At 54.5% G+C, this 14447-nt stretch overlaps 7 protein-coding genes across 7 annotated transcripts in view; 3 read left to right on the forward strand and 4 right to left on the reverse strand.

The window, feature by feature from the left end:
• Positions 1-2590, forward strand: part of GUITHDRAFT_160790 (hypothetical protein) — a 7360-nt gene extending 4770 nt beyond the window's left edge. The window contains exons 25-35 of the mRNA XM_005840970.1: positions 162-276; positions 321-412; positions 662-756; positions 933-1153; positions 1445-1669; positions 1803-1944; positions 1999-2044; positions 2123-2155; positions 2195-2225; positions 2270-2336; positions 2424-2590. Coding sequence (XP_005841027.1) covers positions 162-276; positions 321-412; positions 662-756; positions 933-1153; positions 1445-1669; positions 1803-1944; positions 1999-2044; positions 2123-2155; positions 2195-2225; positions 2270-2336; positions 2424-2444 — 1088 coding nt within the window. The 3' untranslated portion in view covers positions 2445-2590. The remainder of the gene's footprint in view (positions 1-161; positions 277-320; positions 413-661; positions 757-932; positions 1154-1444; positions 1670-1802; positions 1945-1998; positions 2045-2122; positions 2156-2194; positions 2226-2269; positions 2337-2423) is intronic.
• A 224-nt stretch (positions 2591-2814) lies between these two features.
• On the reverse strand, positions 2815-3347 carry GUITHDRAFT_100298 (hypothetical protein; the record flags this gene model as incomplete). The annotated part of the gene is made up of 3 exons (XM_005840971.1): positions 2815-3041; positions 3090-3217; positions 3268-3347. 3 exons carry the CDS (start codon positions 3345-3347, stop codon positions 2815-2817), a joined length of 435 nt encoding a protein of 144 aa, XP_005841028.1.
• Positions 3348-3966: 619 nt separating this feature from the next.
• GUITHDRAFT_150134 (hypothetical protein) lies at positions 3967-4750 on the forward strand (the record flags this gene model as incomplete). The annotated part of the gene is made up of 1 exon (XM_005840972.1): positions 3967-4750. A coding segment is annotated over exon 1 (656 nt), but the record flags the coding sequence as incomplete, so codon positions are not given.
• A 429-nt stretch (positions 4751-5179) lies between these two features.
• On the reverse strand, positions 5180-6491 carry GUITHDRAFT_132464 (hypothetical protein; the record flags this gene model as incomplete). The annotated part of the gene is made up of 4 exons (XM_005840973.1): positions 5180-5398; positions 5453-5521; positions 5564-6152; positions 6433-6491. 4 exons carry the CDS (start codon positions 6489-6491, stop codon positions 5180-5182), a joined length of 936 nt encoding a protein of 311 aa, XP_005841030.1.
• Positions 6492-6648: 157 nt separating this feature from the next.
• GUITHDRAFT_100301 (hypothetical protein) lies at positions 6649-7831 on the forward strand (the record flags this gene model as incomplete). Its single annotated transcript, XM_005840974.1, has 6 exons — positions 6649-7074; positions 7127-7234; positions 7281-7373; positions 7442-7521; positions 7567-7654; positions 7700-7831. The coding sequence occupies 6 exons, from the start codon at positions 6649-6651 to the stop codon at positions 7829-7831; spliced, it is 927 nt and encodes a 308-aa protein (XP_005841031.1).
• Positions 7832-8471: 640 nt separating this feature from the next.
• GUITHDRAFT_150135 (hypothetical protein) lies at positions 8472-9514 on the reverse strand (the record flags this gene model as incomplete). Its single annotated transcript, XM_005840975.1, has 8 exons — positions 9397-9514; positions 9230-9343; positions 9105-9176; positions 8982-9055; positions 8843-8922; positions 8707-8785; positions 8556-8660; positions 8472-8504 (listed from the first exon to the last, which is right to left on the reverse strand). Coding segments are annotated over exons 1-7 (605 nt in total), but the record flags the coding sequence as incomplete, so codon positions are not given.
• A 1059-nt stretch (positions 9515-10573) lies between these two features.
• On the reverse strand, positions 10574-11464 carry GUITHDRAFT_160793 (hypothetical protein; the record flags this gene model as incomplete). The annotated part of the gene is made up of 1 exon (XM_005840976.1): positions 10574-11464. Exon 1 carries the CDS (start codon positions 11363-11365, stop codon positions 10574-10576), a length of 792 nt encoding a protein of 263 aa, XP_005841033.1. The 5' UTR covers positions 11366-11464.
• Between the last annotated feature and the right edge of the window lie 2983 nt (positions 11465-14447).

Consider the following 14447-nt stretch of genomic DNA (forward strand, 5'->3'; position numbering starts at 1 on the left):
TAAAACCAGAAACTTTCTACCATTTTTCCAAAGAACACTCCAGGTTCTTTTCTTAACTTTTTACACCCCCCCCCCCACCCCCCCCCCTCTCTTCCTCCTTTCTTCCTCCCCCTCTCCATGTCTTTTCCTCCCTTTCACCTCCCTCTCTGACGTCTACTCAGCCTTCATGGTGAGAATGGTCGACCGGCTTGTCGGTCAGTCCTGCAGCAAGTTGAAGATCAAGGACCCGAAGGCCTTCTGCTTTGAGCCTCGTCACATCCTGACCCTCTCGTTGAGGTGCATAACCTGTTTGTGCACCATGCGTGTCTCAACGCAGGCAGGTCCCTGCTGGCCATGAGCGCACACGAGAAGTTTCTTGCCGTCTTTGTGAAGGACCCGCAGCTGCTCAACGAGAAGCTCTTCTTCAAGACTTGTACGTCCCTTCCCCTCCCCCTCGCCTTCCCTTCCTCTCTCCCTCTCTCTTCTTCAAGACTTGTACGTCCCTTCCCCTCCCCCTCTCCTCTGCTTTCCTCTTCTCCAAGACTCATCTATCCCTTCCCATCTTGCCGCTTCTTTCCTTCTCCTTGTTCTTCCTTCCCTCTTCTCACTCAGTTCACTTCGCCTTCCCCTCGTCGCACATGCGCCTCTTTCCCATGTGAGTCGCAGCTGAAAAGCCTCTCAGGCGATCTCTTGTCCAAGAAGAGCGTGCTGAGTGAGGAGGAGAGGAGGAAATTCCAGGAGATCTGGGGGAAGATCGCAAGTCTCTCAGAGGAGCAGGTAGACCTCCTGACAGGGGAGGAGGTGGAGGAGACGCAAGGGAACGGGACTGAAGTCTCCTGTGGCAGATGGACGAGGACGTGCTGATCGATGGGGCGGATGAAGAGTTTTTGGATCCCCTGATGCAGGCAGAGGGTGGGAGAGGTCAAGAGCTGAGAGACTGATGCGAGTGGTAGACCCTCATGGTCGACCCCGTCCGTCTGCCTTCCTCGGGAATCATCGCTGACCGCGTCGTCATCACCCGGCACCTCCTCACGGATCCCCACGACCCCTTCAACCGCGCTCCTCTGACCGGTACCTCATGCTGCGCATGCGTGCTGCTGGAGCAGTTGAGAGCAAGCGCAGAGGAGCAGCTCGTCCCGCAAGAGGCTCTGAAACAGAAGATCGGAGAGTACAGGTGCGTTGACGGCAAGGAGACAAAGCACAGGAGGAGGCAGGCAGGCAGGCAGGAAGGCAGGAGGCTGGCAGGCAGGAAGGCAGGAGGCTGGCAGGCAGGAAGGCAGGGCGGGGAGGGGGAAACGGAAAAGAGCGGGGAGGCAGGAAGGGGAAGGCAAGAACGGGAGGGAGATGATCCCACATCAAATTTCAGGGCTCGGAGGATCGCGGAGTGGAGAGAGCTGCGGAAGGAGCAGTCCGCGGTGAGTCACTTTGAAGGAGCACGTTGACTGGTGGTCATTCGCGTCAACAGGACGGCAAAGGCTCAAACTCTTCATCCCCCGCCGGTCGCTCGTGTGCTGGATTTGACTGGCACGCCTGACGAGTCCCCAGGAGCTGATGGCGAGCGGGAGAGCAACAAGACGACGAGCGAAGCAGTGGACCTCAACGGAACGAGGGGGAGCATGGAGAGCGACTTCGAGCTCATGACAGAATGCTCTGAAGAGCACCGAAGACTCCGACCTATCGAAGGACAAAGGTCCGTCTCGCTCCCCCTTTTCCCTCCTCCTCCCCCCTTCCACCTCTTCCTCTCCCTTTCCTTTGCCAGTCTCATTTCTCGACTCCCGCGCTCCCATCTCTCCTTGCTCCATGTTGCTGACCTTCCACTACAGTAGGTTCGTGGAGGATGTGGATATGGACGGGATAGAAAGGGCAGAGGTTGTGGATGAGATGGAAGAAGACGAGGAAGACGAGGACGAGGAAGACGAGGACGAGGAAGACGAGGAGGACGAAGACGAGGAGGGAGAATATGAAGTAAGAATTCAAACCTGATCTCTTTTCATCGCTTCTGATCAACGTCATCAAAAGGAATACCCAAGAGAATCAGCTGATTCAAGAAATGTAACATTCAGAGGTAATGCAGTCAAAGTCTCATCCCTTGCTGCTCCTGCCTCCCTCCCGCTATTCCCTCCATGAGTCTCTCCCTTTTCAGTGGGACCTACTGGCAGCACAGTCAATTTCTCAGGTGACTGTCTCCTCCTCCTTCCCTCCTCACCCACGACAGATTTCCGGATGGTCTTCTTGCACAGCGACGGGTCAAAGGTCCAGCTGCCCTCCAGTTAAGGCTGACACCTTGCAGGTCGTTCAGCAACGAGACGCTGCCCTTGTTTGACTTCGCTTCCATGGGCAACATGTCTCAGATAGAGGTGAGTGGTTGAGAAAAGCGAGGGGAAGGAGGGGGCAGAGGAGATGGAAGGGTAGGGCAAGACTATGTTGAGTCTGAGAGCGAGCAGGTGGACCAGGAAGGCCATTGAGGCGACTCGACGGACTAGCGCGTGGAGGTTAACAGGGAGGGGCAGGGGGAAGGAGCTCACAATGGTCCGTAGGCAGGCGTAGACTTCACGATGGGTGGGTGAAGTGCCAAGCATAACTTCTTAAGGAAGAGAGCATGTGACCATCGGACATACTCATCGATACCCCATTGCTCCTTCCTGCTTACTCCCTTGCTCCTTTCACCCTTCTCCTGCCTCTGCCTCCTCCTTTTCTTTCCTCTTCCTCTCTTCTCTTCGGCCTCCTCCGCGTCCTTTGCATCCATCATATTTTACACAACCTGATTCTCGCAGCCCTCATATTCACATCCCCATCCCGTCGCTTCCCGTGCAGCTGACGCTTCCGCTCCCTCCGTCAGCGTCGCGCGGCCTGCCCCCCAGCCGGCTCTCGTACCACAGCCACGTTAACCGTCATGACGGCAGGGCCCTGAACTCGCTTGAACGCGAGCTCTACGATGGTCCCGGCAGGGCCAAGGATCTTGGGAGCGATCTTGCTCGCAGCTTGTCCTCGCACGAACTTTCCGTCCACACGATTCAGCTGATCGCCGACCTTGAGCTTCCCCGATCGCTCTGCGGGTCCTCCTGCGCTCAAGAGGGTGAGAGGCGGAAGGGATGGCGCGAGCTCCTGACCGCTTATGAAGTCCTCGATCACCATGTCCCCTGCTTCTGATATCCTGAAGACTATCCCCACACCACAGCTCTCCAAGCTGGTATGCATGCCCATCGTCTCGTCGCCCTCCTCCTTCTCTTCCACTTGCCTGTATCAGCACTCAACACCTCTCCCTTCCTCTCAAGATCACAGCCAGACCTCGAGCTGTACAGTGGCTTCACCGACCGATGCACCTTGTCCTTGTCGCTCCCTCCCTGACAGAATAGCGATATGAGCATGGACAGGGGCAAGTAACCCTAAGCGACTTTCCTCCTCCATGAGCCCTTTCTTCGAATGTGATTGTTCGTTCTCTTGCCCTTCCTCCTCAAATTGGCTCCCTGATGCCCTTCATTGATCGACTCCTCCCCTCCCCAACTTCCCCGATTCCCCTCCTGCTCCTTCTCCTTCTCCTTCTCCTCCTTCTCCTCCTTCTCCTTCTCCTTCTCCTCCTCTTCCTCCTCCTTCACCTTCGAACTTTCTCCGCCTCTCGCTTGGCAGCACATTCCCATGTGCATGGCAGCGACAATTTGACTACAGGTATGCATATAGAAAATCTTGACTACAAACCTTACGTGCACCCCGGAGTCCAGTTGACTGGGCCGGCGGCCCGCCCCGGCTCCCAATGTCGTTACAGTTCGTTACATCACTAGCTGTGGAACCCACTACCCCTGCATGTGTTTGGTAACCCCTGACTGAGCATGATGTACCCTTTAAAATACAGGTAAGTACCCCACCATTTGATACATAATCTCAAACCCCTAGGTCTGGCTTCACAACTTGATGACCCCCTACCCAACTTGTACCAACACATCCTGGCACCCCCTCAAGTCACAGCACCCTACCCCCTTTCTTCTATTTCCGGAGGTCGCGCCATATCGAAGGGAGCATGACGCAGCCATGTCGCGGCATGGCGTCGCCGACGTCCCCCGACCGCCAGCGATGGTTGAGGATCGCTCTCTCCACGTTCAGTGCTGCCTGCTCGGTTGCACTGATGTGTCTGTACGCTTTTGGGGGAAATTCTAACAAGCCGCAAGTAGACAGCATGTATCACATGTGGTTGGGATCAAACGGGCTGCCGTTGAGTCCGAGGAAGCAGCGAGGGCTTCTCTTCCAGTTCTGCACGACCAACTTTGTCACAGAAGCAGAGATGAGGTATTGCTATGCTCGTCTCCTCTCTGTCGGCAATCCTAGTGGGCCTGTCAAGTACTCGGGGCAACCACAGTATGATTCAGAGCAGGTCGTTTCGCCTCTGTTTACTTTCGCTGCTCCGCCGATGGCAGAAGCTGGGGAGAGCAGCGGTGAAAGTTCAGGAGGAGCGCAGGAGAAGAGCAGCAGCAGCCAGCAACTCTTCCAAGCTCCTAAGGCTCACCCGAGCGCCGCTCCCAAGCACCGACTTTCTCAGTTATCGGCGACGGACAAGGCGCTTGCAAGAGCATACGAGCAGGGGTTTGAAGCTGCACTGCATGCTAGAGAGGCAAACTCGCGAAAAGTCGGGGCGGAGAAAGTGACGCCGAAGCAGAAGCAGATGGTTGTGCGTCCTGTGAGCTTGGGGGCAGCGGCTGAGACCAGCCCTGCGAACGAATGGTCAGCGTTTGAGTCGTTGGAGAACCGGTACAAGAAGATGCAGCTGCATGCGGCTGCGATGAACAAGAAGCAGCAGCAGATGGCCGTCAAGAATGTGCGGTTGGAGAAGAGCCGCGCACAGAAGGCAGCCATGAAGGCGGAGCTCCACCAGGGCCCATGGTTTTCCCGATCCAAGGATCTGGCGATCTGAAGCCCGGACGCTGCACTCAAGTTTTTACAAGACTGACGGGAACTCAGACTGCCCTCGAAGTCTTTCAACGGCAAAACATGACCTCGGCTCCCTAGTCTCGCAATACATGATCGGGCCCTACGACTGTGCATCGTTCAGACATTGGAGCCTAGTCACTCGAATACTTTGTTACAAAATTAAATGAACATTACATGGAAACATCGATGTAAACACGAACATTGTGGAGAAGATTCCAAATTCTCCTGATTCTGCAGCGTTGCAACCCATGTTCATGGCTACGATCAATATGTTGGAATTTCAAGGACTACTGCATCCTGTCTGAAAAACTGTCACATTAGGCAAGTCCAAGCAGTTGACCATGTAGTTGTAAGAAATCTCCAGCGTCTGTAGCTGACCCAGGTTTTGGAACTGACTGGACGAAATTTCTTCCAGATTATTTGATTCCAAGTAGATGGTTTTCAGATTATCAAGTCCGGAGAATACATCAGGCTCGAGGACGATGAGACTGTTTTGATCCTGAAAGGAACAAGAAGTCATGACAATCTTCTCCGCAATCAGAACTGATCTCACCAAGTAGACGCCTTCGAGGCTTGTGAGGTTGTTGAAGAGGCCCGGGGGGAGGTACCGCATCTTGTTGCCCTGTGCGGGTGTCAGCATCAGCGGGGAGGTGGCAGAGGACACCTGGAGATAGAGCTGCTTCAGGTACGGGAGGTTGCTGAAAGCCGTAGCTGAAATGCTGGCCAGGTAGTTGCCGAACAGATCCAAACGCTCCAAGAATCTCATCTTGCTGAAGACCGAGGGGCCGAGTTTTGCGAGGTACCTGTTGGAGAGATCGAGGTATGTGCAGTAGCAGAATTTCTCCCCACCCAGCGTCTCCTGGTAATCGGCTGCACCCACATCGACGTGAAGCCCGCTGTCGTTGTATTGGAAGTACAGGGAGCAGTTGCCGCAGACCCCGATCTTCTCCCTCGTTGACACGATCTTCGCGCAGTTGTCTGGGGCGAGGCATCGGAAACATTCCCCACTGATCTTGGTGTATCCGGTGATGCAACTGCAGTTGTTGGGCGAGATGCTCGCTTTCTCAGAGTCTGAGAATAGTGGACAGTCTCTACACCTGGCCGTCCCGACCTCAGACTTGTAGGTTCCCTTGGGACATGGCAAGCAGGCAGCTGCATCTCCGTAATTGCCCTGATCGCACAAGCACGTACTTCCATTCACTCCATTCACTAAGACAGCCCCGAACCGACACTGCGAGCTGCTACGGCGAACCCTGCCAGCACAAGAACATGATCAGCGTTGTGAGCTGGGTGAGAGCTCAAGCTCCAATCGACGAGGGAAAGAAACAACACAAGAGGGTGAGGAGATGGTCACTGAGATGAAAGCCGAGTGAAGGAGGGAGAGGGAGAGGGAGAGGGAGAGTGCGAGGACTGCCAGGACTCTTCAAAATCTTCGGATGAGGATGGGCAACCCGGCGAAGAGGAAGAGAAAGAGGAGGACTGAGGAGGAGAGGACGAGCAGGAGTGGAAGAGGAGCGTGCTTCTCTCACTCACAAGCATAGGATCATCAACAGCTGCATGGCGACCGATGCGAACCATCGCAGGCCTGCCATGACGGCTGTCCAGTGAGCCCCGAGAGTTTGACAATAGATGCGTGCTATTTGACAATAAAGGAACAATTATTGACTACAACACTTCAATGTAGCGTTCGCCCTCATAAAGGATTTCATCACCATTACGATCCTCCCCTGCCTTCTCTTCTTCCTCTACATGAGCGCCGGCTGCTCGAGCTTAGCGGAAGGTTCGCTTCTGTTGCTGGAGCATGTGAACTTGAATGTTGCGAGCTCCTCCCACGCGAGGTCTTTCTACATAAGGGGACTCGGATGCTGCGAGGACCCGTTCCGTGCTGCCAAATGCAAATCTCTGCATTGCAATGTCGGCGCTCATTGTCAGTTTCACACGGCTGGGCCTGAGCATGAGAGTTACATCGCCGAGGAGGGGTCGCAGATATGGCGGGGACACCTTGTTCTTGTCTACAAGACGAACAAAGAGGTTATTCAAGCTGCAAACCGGTTGAGAGATCTAGCGTCCACGGACTTGAAGGGAACAGCCATGACCGTCGAAGATGAAGATGGCGTCCTGCGCGTTACGTGTCCCTTTGGAAACAAATTTATTCTCAGAGAAGCGACAAGACATGTAGGTGAACACGATCCTGGAGCCGGAGGTTGACTGTTACCCTCCCTTCTAGGAGGCCGAGGGCTTGGACGAGAAGAACGGGAGGAGGAAAGGTTCGGAGGGATCGGAGCCTCTTGGGATCGCATCAGTCGTGCTCCCCTGTCCTGATGGAGCGGCAAAGGTGGAGGAGTGGAGTCGGTTGCTGTCGCCCTGACTTGCTATGACAGGAGGTTGCGGACTTCTACAAGTCCTACCTCAACATGAAGACAAGAGTGGAAGGACGGAAAGCCATCATCGAAGGAGGACTTGCAGGTTGCCAGGTGAGTACGTGCATGAACTTGTGGCTGCAGCTTCTCAGCGGGTGGGGGTTGACCTGCTTTGATGTCAGACCATGGAGTATCATGAAACGCAGGAGATGCCGGCGTACACAGGAGATCACATGTGTATGTACATCTCAGACTTCGAGAGGTGAGGATGGTTGGGAGATGCAGGCGTTTGACCAATGAAAGTTAGCGTGTTCAACAAGTGTCTTGATGCTGGACTCGTGTGGGTGAACCCAAGGTTCGTGCACCTGGACGAGACGCGATCATGGGAGGACGCGGTAGGTCGACCTCAGTAAAGATTCTGGCTGATTATGAGGACGCAGCTCAAGTACAAGCAATTCCGCTTCAAAAGTATCCTCGGGCAGGATGGGAGAGTGATCATGGAGCAGGAGCATGAGGTTCGCATGGTAGAGCATCCAAGTTTTCCGCTTGGCACATGTGCGGAGAAGCCTTGAAGCTATCAGCATATGGCGCGAACATGACTGCCAAAGCTGAGTTTGATCGAAATGACAATATGAGTGATAGATGTTGCCAATGGATGTCGATCAATTTTCAAAAATATTATGCGAATGTTTGCCCGTACTTTCTGATGACACACACTTGCTACTACATGTTCGCTCGACGCTTCAACTTCACTTCGCTTGAGAGCATCCTAGACGTAATCCGGGTCTCATCGTAGTCACCTTGACCGTCAGCAGCTGAACGAGGGATGCCGAAAGGAACAGGGGCGCGAGCGAGGGAGTTGTAGCAAGGTCTTTCCTTCACCTTACAGCTTTGAGGACCCAAATGTTAAAGAGCAGCGTAGAGTTTGGAGGGACCTGCCAGCCTTTCAGCCAAGTCGGTCGGCCAGCCACAATTTCTCGAACCTCTCTGATGAAACCTCGTCGTTTCGGCGATCCCTGTTCGCCGTAGCCGAGCTCCGGAGGGACGATAAAGCTTTTGCGCTCTCCGATCTTTGAATATGAGAGTCATCCAGCAGAGCTCTCCCATCCTATCTTACCCGCATGCCCTTGAGACCTTCCCTGAGTCCTGCAGTTGAGGCCGTCAACCTTGATGGGCATCTCAGCAGATAGTTCACCAGGGATGAGTGTCGACTTGTCCACGTTCACCAAGACAGAATCAAGCTGACATGCCGAGAGCGTCACCATTCTCGCAAGAGAGAGCTCTGCCCAGACCTGAAACAATCGCGGGTCTCTGTTGCTGACGTCATAGTACTTGCTGGACTTGCTTTGCGGATCAAGGTAATCTTTGATCTGCTGCTCGGTCGCTGCTCCTAGGATGTAGCTGCAATCGTTCAATAGGGAGCACTCGAGCTGCCCGTTTATCTCACCCAGCACAGATGATCTGGATGTTGCTAGTCCCCTGAGCTTCGGTGGGGAAAGGAGCCTGAGTAACTACCTCCTTCATCTCTGACGCATCCACAACAGGCTTCTCAGCTTGTCAGCAGGTCGAGGGCAAGCGCAGACCTTCAAGGGGTGGGAGAGGCTTCACTTTGAGGCCTGACGGAGTCGACGTATACCCATCGACAGTCGGAGGGAAGTCGTACCTGAGAGCACGGGCGTTAGACCAGTGACGACCCTTGAAACCCATCTGACTCTGGCTCACCACTTGTCCGTAGTCTGCTGCATGCAGGGCTCTGGTGGGAAGCAACTCAGCCTGGGGAGCCACACGTCGCCTGCCTGAGGTGAAGCATGTCTGTCAGACAGAGTCCCCTCGACCTACCGCTACCTTGATCCTTGCTAGAGTGTCCTTCCTCTTCGACGTCCCAGTCACTATCTCAGTGATTCCAGCGTGCGCGACCTGAGGGAAACCTTCAGGACCTTTGGAGACACGATGCGATGATGTGAGGATACATCTGGAGATAGAGAGTAGATTATGCTCGCTCCAAGCAGCGTGCTGAGAGCTCGCCGGGACATCCGATCGCTCTTATCTCCCTCCATCTGCATATTCCACTTTCGCACATGGGCCTGTATGCAGATTTCACTAGACACGTGGGAAGATCGCATGACCAGAGCAGTACCGTCCTGACTCCTGATGAGAAAGAAGGACGAGACAAGAGCTGCGCAAAGCCTGTGGCGCCCGGGGCTCTCGCCACCAGCACCAGCGCCAGCAGCAAGACGGCCTTCATGCTCCAACCTGCGCATCCAGCGTGACTCAAACTCAACGTTCCATTGAGCCCTTGGGACCTCTACCTCCTACCGCGTGTGACACGTACGCCCTCAACTCTGACACGTGCACTTGTCTACTTTTCCTCTGCGGCTTGTAAAAATTGACAGCAAAACATCCTGATCCTCCACGCGATGGTCCCACGATCTTCGCTTCATCCGTGGACATCTTCTCTGCTCCTGCCCCTGCTGATACACCTCATCCTGCTCCTGCTCCTTCTCTGATGCAACTGCTCCTGCTCCTAAAAGTGCCTTCTGCTCCTGTTGCTTGCCCTGCCCCTGTCCCTGTCCCTGTCCCTGTCGTTCATCGATATATCCTACTTGCATTTTCAGTCGGCGGCCACTGTTTGTGGTTGGGTGGGTGGGGGGATGAGGGAGGACATGGAAGCGGTGGCCGGGCCCCGGGCCGGGCCCCCGCCTCAGCCTGCTGCCGCCGATTATAACCTATCGGGCCGGGGCACTAGTACGAAGAGTACGGTAGGCTATCAGGAAGTGACCGTCGGACGGCGGCCGGCCCGCCGAGCGGCTCACCCCGCGCCCCCCCCGGCGGGGCCCGGCGGCCGGTCACCGGATGATGATGATGATCAGGACCGGCCGCGGATCATGTCTATGTTAGGGGGCCACAGTCTGAGTGGCACTGCGGCAAGCCTGGCAGTGGCAACATCCAGAAGCTTCTACGTTGTCGCCACGCAACAACTTGGCAAATCCACCATCAACTTCGGCGGCTCCGAGGTGCGGCAGTGGCAGCCTGGGTTCTGAGTCCAAGTGCCGCTGAGGGCTGAATCCAGGCAGCCTGATGGCCACCAACGGGGGCACCGCGGCGGTTGGCCAACAGTCGGACCGCCTCTGAGAACCCAGCGCAGTGGATCGATTTCCGTGTCTTGTATTCGTGTTTCTACTGCCTTTAGTCTACTCTAACCAAGTTTGTTCTTCTCCGTCTTTCTTGAGAGACGTGAGCCGTTGCATAGATCCAGCTGTTGACGGGAGAGTCTTGAAGTTCCTCGTGGAGCAGACCAATCAGACCTCTTCTATTCAGATGGTCCAGACAACAGTCCCACCGAATATGCCTCCAGGGCTGTACGACAGTGCCTTGACAAAATCGCTCCAGATCGCAGAGTTCTGCCCAGCCTCCATGTGAGCTGCGCAACCCGCATCACCGCGATATATCTCGACCAGGGAGTAGACCTTGCTCCCGGTCTTGCCCTCCTCCGGATTGACAGGATTCACCAGCTCCTCTGTCTTGCTCCATGCGAAGTAAAGGAGACGAGGTTCTGTATCACCAGTGATGTGATGGGTCTCGTTCATGAAGTTCGTGTGCTCGACTATGAACTTGTCCAGGAAGGTCTCCTCCTCATCGTTCGTCGCCCGGAAGTAGCCATGAAAGCCCATTGTGCCCTTGGTGATCGAACTGTTAATGTTCTGAATGGCAACCTCCATAGTTCCGATAACGCCTCCGAACATCAGCGCAACCTTGCAATACGCACTGATCATCTCGACGAGCTCCTTGAACAAGTCTCCGGTCTTCTGTCCGAGCTCCATGTGCTTGGCACACCCTTCCATACTACGATAAGCTTCCACCATCGAGTACATGGTGAATCCCGTAGTCCCCTGGCTCGGATCCAAATTGTTCACCAACTCAGGTGATCGCATCACATGGTACGAGATCACAACTGGCTCTTCAGTGCCAGAGGTTGGGTGAGTTTTTCGCATGAAAGCCTGGTGACCATCAAAGAATTTGTCTACCTTATCAGTCGCCGCATTGGGCACTCTGAACAGAACACAGAATCCCTTGCAACCAGGTTTCAGCTCCGGTACACTTTCCATATCTAAGAGGAGAGGGACTTGATGTCTCAACAACAAACACGGTGGGCTGACCAGCAAGCAAAGAAGATGCTTGATGAAGCCTGTGCTGCCTCTCACGGTGGGGACTTGCGCTGCAAGTCTTCCTTTTATAGTAGCCCATCACGACCCCTCGGATCCTCCGAAACTGGTCACTTTGAACCCCTCCGAGCTACTAGGCTAGTCACTTCAAGTTGCGACCCTCGGGGTCCGCCGAAATAGCTAAAATGAACTTTGGAAACAAAAGGGGTGCAGTAAGTTGGACTATGACAGTAACAAACATTATCCGTAAGAGTCGGAAAGACTTCTTTTCAACTGAGTGTCGGTTGCAAGCTTTCTCCTTGCATCGCTTTACTATCAAAAATCGCGCCTCTTCACTTTCTGTTGGCTTGAGCCCGACTAGGCTGCAGTAGTACTACTGAGCGCCGCTAGGAGTAGGGGGCCGACACCGAGGGCCGCATCGTCCGTACCTGTCACCGTCCATATTTCCAGTCCGAAGGTCACGTAGTACCGCAGTACCGTAGTAGTGACTACCGTACGGTATCACTGAGTCATCGACTCTCAGGCTCGCCAGTCACGGCGCGGCGTACTCCGACCGTACGGATGGCGGTCACTGGGTATAACTTCCTAGTTAGGCTATCTTTATTCGGAGGCCGGGAAAAAGGAAAAATTAAAAATCTGAGGTTGTCGAAGTTGCACTTTATTCGAGCATTTCAAATTTTCGAAAATTAAAAGGTTCCCGCGCACCAGGGAAGTGGCTCCATGCAGGCACCAGCGGGACCAGGCAGCATGAAACCCTCACAAGCCAAGCCTTACGGGAGGCTTATTGCATGTCTTACGTTCCTTGATGTGTCAGATGGAGGACTACGGAAAATTACAGAGTTGCATGTCTTACTTGAAGAAGCATATCCTAAGCATGTTCGTGATTTCCTCCAGCAGCATGGCAGTGAAATACCAGGTTTGACAGAGGAGTTGTTGTTGTACAAATCAAGAAATCAGCCATGGCCAGGATCCAGTATCATGGAGTTTTACCATGATACTAAAGATTTGATAAACAACCGATACAATCCCGAATTCCTTGTGAATTGCAATCATGTGAATTGCAATACCATCATATTCCTCATCCTCTCTGTTTTCAACTTCAACCTGAACATCGGCGGCTTCTGCATCCTCTCTGTTTTCAACTTCAACCTGAACATCGGCGGCTTCTGCACCATCCGACGTCTGTGCATCATGCGCAAGTATGATGTTTTGAAGAATACAACATGTCACGAACATGTTGTCCACTTCATCCTTGTACCAAAAGTTGCACGGTATCTTCACACACCTGAAACGCATCTTCAATCTTCCAAAAAAGCATTCCACATCCTTCCGACATGATTCCAATGCTCGAGACCACTGTCGTCTATCAATATCGACTATGTAAGGTAAAGGACATTGTAACACCCTCCAACGGTGATAGCCTTGATCGACCATGATCCACAATCCTTTGTGAGTTTGTACACGACCTTCACCAACATACAAGACAAACTCTTCTTGCGCATAACGACCTCCCTGATGCACGGATTGCAAGAATGAATCGTAGCGTGCAATTGTCTTGTCATGGGAATATGTACACAGTCACATGACGCGATACACCCTGGAAAACCTTTCTTGCGGTACATTTCCCTGGTTTTGAAGATTTCATCTGGCGTGGTCGGGGGGTATACATACTTGGGATACTGCTTTGCCATGTTTCGACAGAACTTGTGGAAAAAGTTACGATTGGATGCCTCACATGCCCCATTCCCTTCACGGATCATTAATTGTTGAAACTGTACCCTCCTCCTAACACACGCAGAACACCAAGAATCATGAGTTCAAGGGGCGGCATGGGCTGCCCACACACGGTGGTGGTCTGATCATCATACTCATTTCTCTTCACGAGCCAGTTTGACAATGTCAAGAAAAACAGGATATGGCAAACGAAAGCTCAGTACGTCTGAATTCTTTGGCAGCACGTGACGATGGATCAGCAAGTGAAGGATCTTGCAGGAGCACAGCCCACCTGGATTCTGCATAATTCCTTGGGAGCCGAGGCTGCTCCTCCACCTTTCGCTTCTTTCGAGCTCGTCACAGTGGAAGAGGTTCAGAGTCATGCAGTGCTCGAGCTTGATGAGCGGAGCCTTAGGTAAACCATCTCAGTTCTTTACGGTCTCTCCTTCCCCGGCCCGTCTGAGTCATCGAGTCAGCTGAGCGCCGGGTACCGTTCACCGGGCCTGGGGTATATGACACTGTCACAGTGATAGGCCCTCCCTCCCCGGTGAGGTACTCAGCACGCTACTGAGGCGGTCCGAACGGCGGCCGTCGATCGGATCGCTGGACCGCCGATCGGCGCCGCCGGATGATGAGGGCCCGAGGCCGCCGAACTTGCCTTAGTTTCGGTGGCAGGTGACCGTTCCGAACGGTATGGAGTCCGCCGGAACTTCGGATGCCCTCGGAGCCTTCAAGCCGGTTGCCACTGAGTTCCGTCCCCCGAGCGACCGCGGCGAACCGCCGTTCGACACTGAGGCAGGCTGCGGCAAATTAGGCTTGGCGGCAAGTTCCTGGCCTTGAGTTTCGAGTTCAGATAGGCGCACCCGGGCCGCCCGGCCGACGGCGATGCCGGATCGGACGGTGCCACTCCCCGGGCCCCGGGCCGGGCCCGCCACGGTGGTGGCGGTGACCGGCGGCCGCCGCGGGCGGCCGGGGCGTGATGGCCGGGCCCGCCGCCGGGCCCTATCTGATCGCCCGGCCCCTACTAGCCTGATCTGGGCCCTACTAGGCTGTAGATATTTTACTCAAAGCTAGTAGGCTCATGATCCGGGCTGCCAGTCACTGAGCACTGATCGGACCTCACCGGGTGGGTGTTGGTCTGCCAAACCGTGGCATTGAACTTCGGAACCCCCCCGTCTAGCTAGGATTCGCCTTACATTGACCCTACCCTGCTGACCCTACCCACCCCTGGCACCCTGGTAGCTCCCCGGAGTCCCCCAGGCGGAAAGTTCATGACCCCCTTGTTTCTTCTGGCTCAGTGTCTACCTTGCTC

Source organism: Guillardia theta (genome assembly GCF_000315625.1).
Source record: "Guillardia theta CCMP2712 unplaced genomic scaffold GUITHscaffold_4, whole genome shotgun sequence".
In the NCBI taxonomy this organism is placed as follows: Eukaryota; class Cryptophyceae; order Pyrenomonadales; family Geminigeraceae; genus Guillardia; species Guillardia theta.